Below are 9,017 nucleotides of genomic sequence, written 5' to 3' on the forward strand. Positions count from 1 at the left end.
CAGAATTAGATGCAAACTGTTTACTCAGTGTAATGCTAATCATATTGATTATTTTATGTTAACTGCGGGAGCCATAGTTACATTAAGCAGCCTGGGGCCGCTATCCCCCAAGCCTCAGCGGATGGTATCTTCAATCCATCCGGCCTCTATGCCCGGGGGTAGCCCGCACACCCAGGCTCTTATTATTTTTCTCCCGCAATAAGTGGGGAGGAACACAATTTCTTTTCCTTCCAGGGGTTTCCCTGCGAAGGTGCAGGCTTCCTCGGGAGTACCAAATAGCAACCATACTGTTGCAAATTTGTTCCCCCGGGAAATAAATTTTACAGTTGGCAGATATTCTGCCAACTCTTTCTCAATACATTCTTTGTTGTATTGAACGATGGTGCCGAGAGGCCTAGAATAGGTCCTTAGCACCACCGTTCTATTGTTCATGTCTTTTAACCACTGCTTGGGTGGGGTAATTTCCCACTCCACAGCAGTGGCCTTATTTTTTTTTATATTCTCTGCCATGAGAAAAATGTCCACATAAAAATAAACACAACAAAAATTATAAACACAGGCAAAAAGAAAATAGTTAAAAAAAAAAGCAGCAGAAATAAAATAATAGTTTGTACTAAAAAAGTTCGTAAAAGAAAGAGAAAGGAAAGACAACAGTTCAGAAAGAGTAAATAAAAATACAGTTTCAGGCAGAAAAAATTTTCGAGCCACAATGGTACTCTGGCCCAATTTGATCCCAGCTCCGTTGCCACCATCACTTTGTTGGTAAAAATCCAATCCTTTGAAATCCAAAGCAAGAGGAAAATTTTTTTTCAAATTGGTAGTTTTCAAACCTTCTTAGTTGTTTGAAGACAATAAATTTTTTCAAGTTTCTCTTCACTATTGTGAAACAACAATTCACACAAATATTTCTGGCTTGCTGTACTGGCTGTTCAAACAAGCCCACCAGCAGCAAGCCACACACACTTTTGCTTGCTAAACAAGCAACAAATTCACCGCCAAGCAAGCGTAAATGCCCCAGAGCTGGGCAGAATATACTGTAAAAATAAAAACACAATACTTCTACCCAGCTCACACAAAAATGCAAATTCGCTACCTGACAGTGTTCTTAGACGGAGCCATGAGCTACATGTCCATCTTCAATGGTGACCAGAAGCAGACTGCTTCTTGGTTGTCGCATTACTACTGATAGCATTACAATTCACAGATATTTGCATTCAACCACATGTAAGAAAACAGTATCCCGCTTGATTTTGCATACAAACATTTGCAGTAAAAGGCACACCTATGTAGTAAATGGCATCCCCCATTGGTTTCTACAATGCGCACTTCATTTGTTTGACCGGCAGAGATGCCTACTTAATGCATTAGCATGATTTAATGCAGTCATGGACAAACTGTGGCCTGCAGAACTTTCTGAATGGCATACCTAACAAAAAATTACCCTGAATCATTTTATTAGTGCAGCCTATCTGATGATAGCCATGTCTCACATAGCCTGCTTCATAAAAAATATTGCCCATATCTGATTTAATAGATGAGTATTTCACAAATACATGTTCTTGTAGCATTAGTTATAACACAGACTTGGTGTCAGTTCATATACAACAAGGCTTCATGAAAATACAGATAGAGTCAATCTTACATAAACATCATATTTTACAGGTGCTGGAAGTCTTCAACAAATAACTGACAATTAAGCTGATCTTTCACATCGCAGCAAAACTGTGTGACTGTATTGATTCTTCATTCATCTCCAAGTTGGGATAAAGCTGTGAATAGCAAAATCATGCTGGTTTTAGTATGAAGTTGTGCAAGCAGCTATGAGAGAAGAATTCACAGCATATCATAATGAACGGGATCCCAATTCCCACTGAATTTTTGTGCTAAAAGTGTCTGTATGTAAGGCCATCACAGAAAGAAAATTCTGCAACTTATCAAGTGAACAATGAACTCTGTTTGGCTGAAATTAAGGTCTGCATGCATGATAAACTCATGGTTTACATGCAATCAGAAAATGGAGTTGAAGTCAGCTGCCATATATCCTTAGCACAACCCTCATGTAAAATCAGCATAACACAAAGTACAACATGGCTTATATATCCAACAGGCTTTCAGAGTTTCCATCTATCCAATATCACTCTAAAGGCTTAGGTCAACCTCAGGCTATGGTAAAAGACACTATGAGCAACCAAACTTAAGGTTTCATGATTGCAAAGCAAACTTATTAAGCACTTGGTAATACCTACAACTGCAAACAGCCATATATATAAATTCAACTATATATTTTTTAGCACAGCCAATGATTTTCAGTAACAATAACACAACTTTGAAAGGAGTCACACTCTCTCTCGCTCTCTCACACACACACACCAACATACACACACACACACACACACACACCAAAACATGCACTCACACTGACACACACAAATACAAGCACGCACACACACATGTATATATTAATCAAGCACAAAGAACATTCCATGAATACTATATTAACTGATGTACAACCACAGATTTTAATTTGCGCACAATTACAGTAATCCCTTGTCTATCACGAGTGTTACGTTCCAACCCCCAACCCCCATGATGGGTGAAAATCTGCAAAGTAGAAACAGTACTGTACTGTATATATATTTTTATTATTTTTATATATTTATTTTATTATAAATGCAAAACAACACCACACACTCGCCTCCTGAGTTTCGTTTTCCATACAGTATGTGCAATTCTTAGTTTACTCATCTACGGTAAACTACGTATTTTCTTTTAATATATTTTAATTAATAAAGAATAAAAAGTTTTGAATGGTACAACAATGCACTTTAATACAAAAAATGGACTATATACCTGTTGTAATTTAGTTATCCATAGTTAAGGAGTTTGGCCTGTCCATAACGGTTACCACCAACATGAATACAGTTGATTTCTTGGACATAACCTTAGACTTCAGTACAGGAAGCCTAATGAGGATACAGTATACATTAAAATTTTGTTAAAATGTGGAATTTGTAATGTGCCTTAAGGCATGGCATATTAATTTAACATTCTTCAACTTTTCTAAGATACTAGGCTCAACTCTTACATCAGAGTTGAGTGAAACTCAATAAGAAGTGCTATTCATATGTATAAATATGATATAGCAAAATGTAAAATTCTTCAGTTTGAGACGTTATTGTGTTTTTCAATTGAACACATGCTGGTTTGGAAAATCTCTGTTGTGTTTAAGCTCTTTATGCTTCTATTATGCAGATCTTCACATAACTACAATTTAATGTCTGAGCATTGATGGTATAATAAAGTTAAGTACTGACAGGTGAATTTAATCCTCTAGGATTCCAGATAAATCGGTAGGTAAACCAGTTGACCAGCAAAGAAGTTGAAAGTTCGTCTTGTCACTGATAATGCAATGTGAGCAGATAGAGCAGGTAATACCATTGTAAGCAATGTGGAACTAAAGGAATTTCATTGGTTTCCAGGGTTAAATTCAATTCCTCCAATGGAGAAAAAGCTGCCTCTCAGTAGGCTAATGAAAGACCAGTACATAGTCACTGGTCCTCCTAGAAAAAGTAGTCAAATTTTTCGCCCATTAATGTTAGAGAAACCCAAAATTAAATCTGGGCCTTAAGGATGCTTGTGATTTTTAAAAATATTATTCTTTTAAGAAGAGTGTTGATTTGATCCAATTGCATCTCATACACATGTCACCTTAACATGACAGACCATGGAACACAATCCACAGCCCCAAATTTCTACATCTTTACATATATGATAATTCAAATATCACACAAGGATTTGCTATGTCAACAGAATAGATACATAATTCATGTCTCTTGCATTCTTTAAAGCCCTTGTAAAGAAGTTTTAACTCAAAATATCACAATGAATTGAATATTTAATATATCTTTGTTATTGTTATTATCAACATTTAATGTTCTTTCTGCATAACTTCACCTTTTATAAGATATTAATTTTCAATTATGCTTTTTCATTTTGCTTTATATTATAATAAATATTTATATCTATATTTTTCTCATCCTAGGTGGTTTTAATTTGTATCACTGTGGAAATACTTCAGAGATCCTGTATTAATCAGTTTCTGGATTATAAGGTTTGATATTCAATAACACATTTAATTTTATTGCTATCTTTTGATTTCTTGTTTACTTTACTATTCTGGTCTCTCATCACTATAATCTTCAGAGCACTGCTATTTTTTCTTTCTTTCTGCAGTCTTTGTGTAAGGTTAATTTCACAGTTAACAAAATCATCAGAAATACTAAACTTAAAGTTTCTTTATTTCTACGATATGAACATAGGCGCAGGCATAGCTGTGTGGTAAGAAGCTTGCTTCCCAACCACATGGTTCCAAGTTCAGTTTCACTGCGTGGCACCTTGAGCAAGTGTCTTCTACTATAGCTTTAGGCCAATCAAAGCCTTGTGAGTGAATTTGGTTGATGGAAACTGAAAGAAGCCCATTGTACATTCGCCATGATAGATCACTAGCCACTGAACCTTTTTTATTTTCTCTCACTGTTTATTTCTGTGTTCTTTTCTGTCGAAGAGTGTAGACTCGAAACGTAACACACTTTCTCACTTCCCGAGCATTAAACTAATACATCTGTTTGTTGTTTACACACCCATCTTCGTTTTTGGTGTTTTTGTAAATTCTCACTATATATATATATATATATATGCACAGGAGTGACTGTATGTAGCTTACTTACCAAACACATGGTTCCAGGTTCAGTTCCACTGAGGGGCATCTTGTGCAAGTGTCTCCTACTATAGCCTTGGGCCGACCAAAGGTTTGTGAGTGGATTTGGTAGACGGAAACTGAAAAAAGTTTGTCACACATATATAGATATATATGTGTGTGTGTGTGTGTATGTTTTGTATGTCTGTGTTTGTTCCCCCCATTATTGCTTGACAACCAATGTTGGAGTGCTTACATCCTCGTAACTTAGCGGTTCAACAAAAGATCCAATAGAATAAGTACTAGGCTTACAAAGAATAAATCCTGCAGTCGATTTGTTCAACTAAAGGTGGTGCTCCAGCATGGCTGCAGTCAAATGACTGAAACAAATGAAAGAATATATATGTGTTAGTGTGTTGTGTTTGTCCCCACCACCACCACTTGACAACCGGGATTGGTGTGTTTACATCCCCTCAGCAGTTCAGCAAAAGAGACTGATAGAATAAATACCAGGCTCTAAAAATTTTTTTTAAAAACCAGGTGTCAAGTCATTCAACTAGAATTCTTCAAGGTGGTGCACCAGTATGGCCACAGTCTAATGACTGAAACAAGTAAAAGAATAAAAGAATATTGTCCATTTATATTGCAAATATTTTCACTGCAACTGAAGAATGTCTTTACTAAAAGAAAGCAACTAAATGGTTGCTGTGGCATGCAGCGTGATTAAGAAGTTTTTTTCCAAACCACTTTGATCCAGGTTTGACCCTGTGTTTGTCTTCTACCAACAATGCCTTGTGAGTAGAAGTTGAAAAGCAAACTGTGCAGAATCCTATCATGTAAGTGTGTGTGTGTCAAGGAATATCTTTTGATGTTATACATCATCATCATCATCATCGTTTAACATCCGCTTTCCATGCTAGCATGGGTTGGATGATTTGACTGAGGACTGGTGAACCAGATGGCTACACCAGGCTCCAATCTGATTTGGCAGAGTTTCTACGGCTGGATGCCCTTCCTAATGCCAACCACTCCGAGAGTGTAGTGGGTGCTTTTACGTGCTACCGGCACAAAGGCCAGTCAGGCAGTACTGGCAACAGCCATGCTTGAAATGGTGTATTTTACATGCCACCTGCACAGGAGCCAGTCCAGCGGCACTGGCAACGATCTCGCTCGAATGTCTTTACAAGTGCCAGGAAGGCGGTGCTGGGCACAGGTGCCATCACGATTTCGCTTTCACTTGCCCCAACAGGTCTTCGCAAGCCGAGTTTCATGTCCAATGAAGGAGATGATGTTGGCATGGGTGCCAGTTGTCGAATTTAGTTCAATTTCACTTGCCTCAACAGGTCTTCGCAAGTGGAGTTTAGTGTCCAATGAAGGAAGGTACGCATAAGTGGGCTGGTTACACCCTTGGCAGAAGCCTTGGATTTAGGTCTCACTTGGCTTGCCAGGTCTTCTCATGCACAGCATATTTCCAAAGGTCTCGGTCAGAAGTCATTGCCTCAGTTATACATCAGAAAATAATGTAAGCATAAGCAAGAAAATTGAAAACTTGCTGCTCTTTAATAAGTTGCTTGTGATATTTGTATTGAACTGAGTTATAGAGATGCTCTGTTACTTTTACCATAGAAATGCAATGGACAATGAAATAACTGGCTTGGTAAGCAGTACTGCTATTGTTTACTAATTGCAGTATAAATTAAATAAATAAATGCCAAAATATTTACCACATAGCCTTTGAAATATATAAAATTTTTATATTAAATATTTGTCATACTAAACTAAATTTTTATATTGAATATCTATGTCATAATATTAAATTTTCACATCATATATTTTGAGGTAAAAAGTAGAATAGGAACATTGCTTTCCATTATTATTTTTCTTATTAGACATTCATGAGATATTAAAAGTACCTCTAACTTTTGCATGCCTTCTGACACTAGTAAGATTGTTACAATTGATGTTCAGCTTTAATACCAGTAAGCTGATATGGAAGGAGTTCAAAATAATAAGCTAATGCAGAAAAGTGGAGGCCATTAACAATAGATGAGACTGTAAGAAGAAAATGCATGTCTTGGGGGACAGTGGTTGATGCCTCTTTCTCAATCATTTGCATCGCTTCCTTTTCCTTATGTGTGTAGCAACAACACCGCTTCAGATAGTGCACCAATGTGAGTTTTGCTTTAGGTTTGTAGATGTTTGATAACTGTTTAGGACTGGAGTGTTACTTGGAATGAAAATGGAATTCAAGTCTTGGTGATGTCATTATGGCAGTGTTCTCTAAACAGAGACCTCAAAAGTAAATAGACAACTCTCATTATTCTGTTATCTGCATGGACACTATTTGTTAGTATGATGCCCAAAGGGGTTAAATCATTATAAACTGCATAAAGCATGTCTACTAAATACTAGATTGAGTATTAAGTGCATCAAATGATATTATTTAGTTTCTAGAAATAAATCTTTCAAAAATGATGCTTTGAGATGTCTGTATATGTAGCCACTTTGAGGTGTGTGTGTGCGTGTGCGTATATATGTGTGTGTGTGGAGCCATCAAAGATAGTGAGTTCAAGCATGTAGTAACTTTGTAGATTTAACAGTATTATTATCAATAATTATTATTAAATATTTTCAGTGCCTGTTTTTTCATCCACTTTCTGCTACCAACTTGTGAACGATGATGTATTGACATGTTGAGGTATTTGGTATCTGCTGAGATTCCTGACCAATGAGATGTAGTCACTATTTGTGAAGTACATTTTCCTGAAGCTTTTCCCTTTGTGGGAGCAGCAGTTCTGAATCAAGCAAAGATCAACATTGAGTGGCTAACATCTGAAATATTATCCAATACTCACAGTTCCCCATCAGTTGGGTAATACATTTGGTGGTGCATAAAACTTTGTATTCTATAGAGGATTAGAAGTAGGCAGAAGAAGAACATTCTTGGAAAGACACAGGACTTAAGAAAGATAAACTAAACAGCTTATTACAGAGGAGTTCCAGCCCAAAGATTGTGGTAACTTCCACAGAAGATGTGGTCTCATATCCCATGAGCATCATACAAGCTTTTCTATCCAAAGAGTTTTTCAACCTAGTATTTACATGCTATTATTCATAGCTTTATCTTCTTCAATATTCACCATTCCACAAAAGAATTATTTCACTCTACATGGCAAAAGCATCATCAGCTGAGTCATCCAAGATGCATGCAAAGTTTTGCTGAAGGACAGATCTGGATGTCTGTTAACCCCATAGTGAGGATTCTCATGTCACTTTTCTTAAGCCAGGAAGAGGTGGAAGTTTTCCTGTCTGGTTACTGTGACAAAAAAGATTGAATGTAGACAAGATTGAAAAGATTAGAAGATATAAACTTTTGGGCTTTTTAAAATTTCACCAAAAGAGGGAGGTGAGAATGATGAGGGAAATGGTTTGTTTAAGGAAATTAGCTGAAGGTTAAGTGAAAATAGTAAAATGTAGCCCAAAAGAATGGGTCTGTTCTCTGCATGTGCCCACTCTCAGCATGTATCTATAGGTTACAAAGCACAGCCAGGAGAGGGTATTTGCTCTCGATAGTCAGAGTAGTCCAGGTTGTGTGGGATCCTTGTTTGGTATCTGGTAGCTATCTTCCATTGAGAAGTTCCGTTACATTTTTATTTTATACTTTTATTTTCTGAGGAGTTTTTGTGCGATTGATTCATGGAAAGACATTGTTTTTGTAATTTGTCTTCATAATGATCTCATATTCATCACCCTCATGACAAATTAAAGAAATCATTACCACTACCACCACCACCACTACTACTATGCATCTTAACTTTCATGTTTATATAAGAAATTAACATTGAAATATATTTTACTGCTCTTACATTTTCTTATTAAACAATTGCTGTTTACAGGAAAGTCTTGATGAAGACCTCCACGATGCACTTCAGAATAAAAAGGACGAAAGTGGTAAATTTTCACTATACAATCTATTTACTCAATCTTACTCATGTATGTACAAATGCATATTACAGATACACACACACACACAAATGTAAATACGTGCATATATGTATGTGTGTGTGTGTGTGTGTGTGTATGTATGGTATTTTTATATAAGGTTAAAGCTTATGTCCCATGCAGATAGGAATGCCTTCTTTTTCCTGTCGAGGGCTTATATGCCCCATTATTAGACTATTTTCCTTAGTCATTGCACGGTGAACGGCATAAACTTTAAGCTTATCTAAAAATACCATTATTATTATTTACAGAATTGTAAAATACGGCACCATATAACAAAACCATTCACACCAAAAGCATATAAATATATATATATATA

The 9,017-nt window shown here is 36.4% G+C and overlaps 1 protein-coding gene across 3 annotated transcripts in view; it reads left to right on the plus strand.

Annotated features, from left to right (window-relative positions):
• Positions 1–9,017, plus strand: part of LOC106871076 (uncharacterized) — a 75,761-nt gene that overhangs the window by 32,294 nt on the left and 34,450 nt on the right. For all 3 annotated transcript variants that reach the window (XM_052968855.1, XM_014917349.2, XM_052968859.1), the window contains exons 4-5: positions 4,043–4,111; positions 8,593–8,647. In XM_052968855.1, the coding sequence (XP_052824815.1) occupies positions 4,043–4,111; positions 8,593–8,647 (124 nt within the window). The remainder of the gene's footprint in view (positions 1–4,042; positions 4,112–8,592; positions 8,648–9,017) is intronic.

Source organism: Octopus bimaculoides, chromosome 1 (assembly GCF_001194135.2).
Source record: "Octopus bimaculoides isolate UCB-OBI-ISO-001 chromosome 1, ASM119413v2, whole genome shotgun sequence".
Taxonomy (NCBI): Eukaryota; Metazoa; Mollusca; class Cephalopoda; order Octopoda; family Octopodidae; genus Octopus; species Octopus bimaculoides.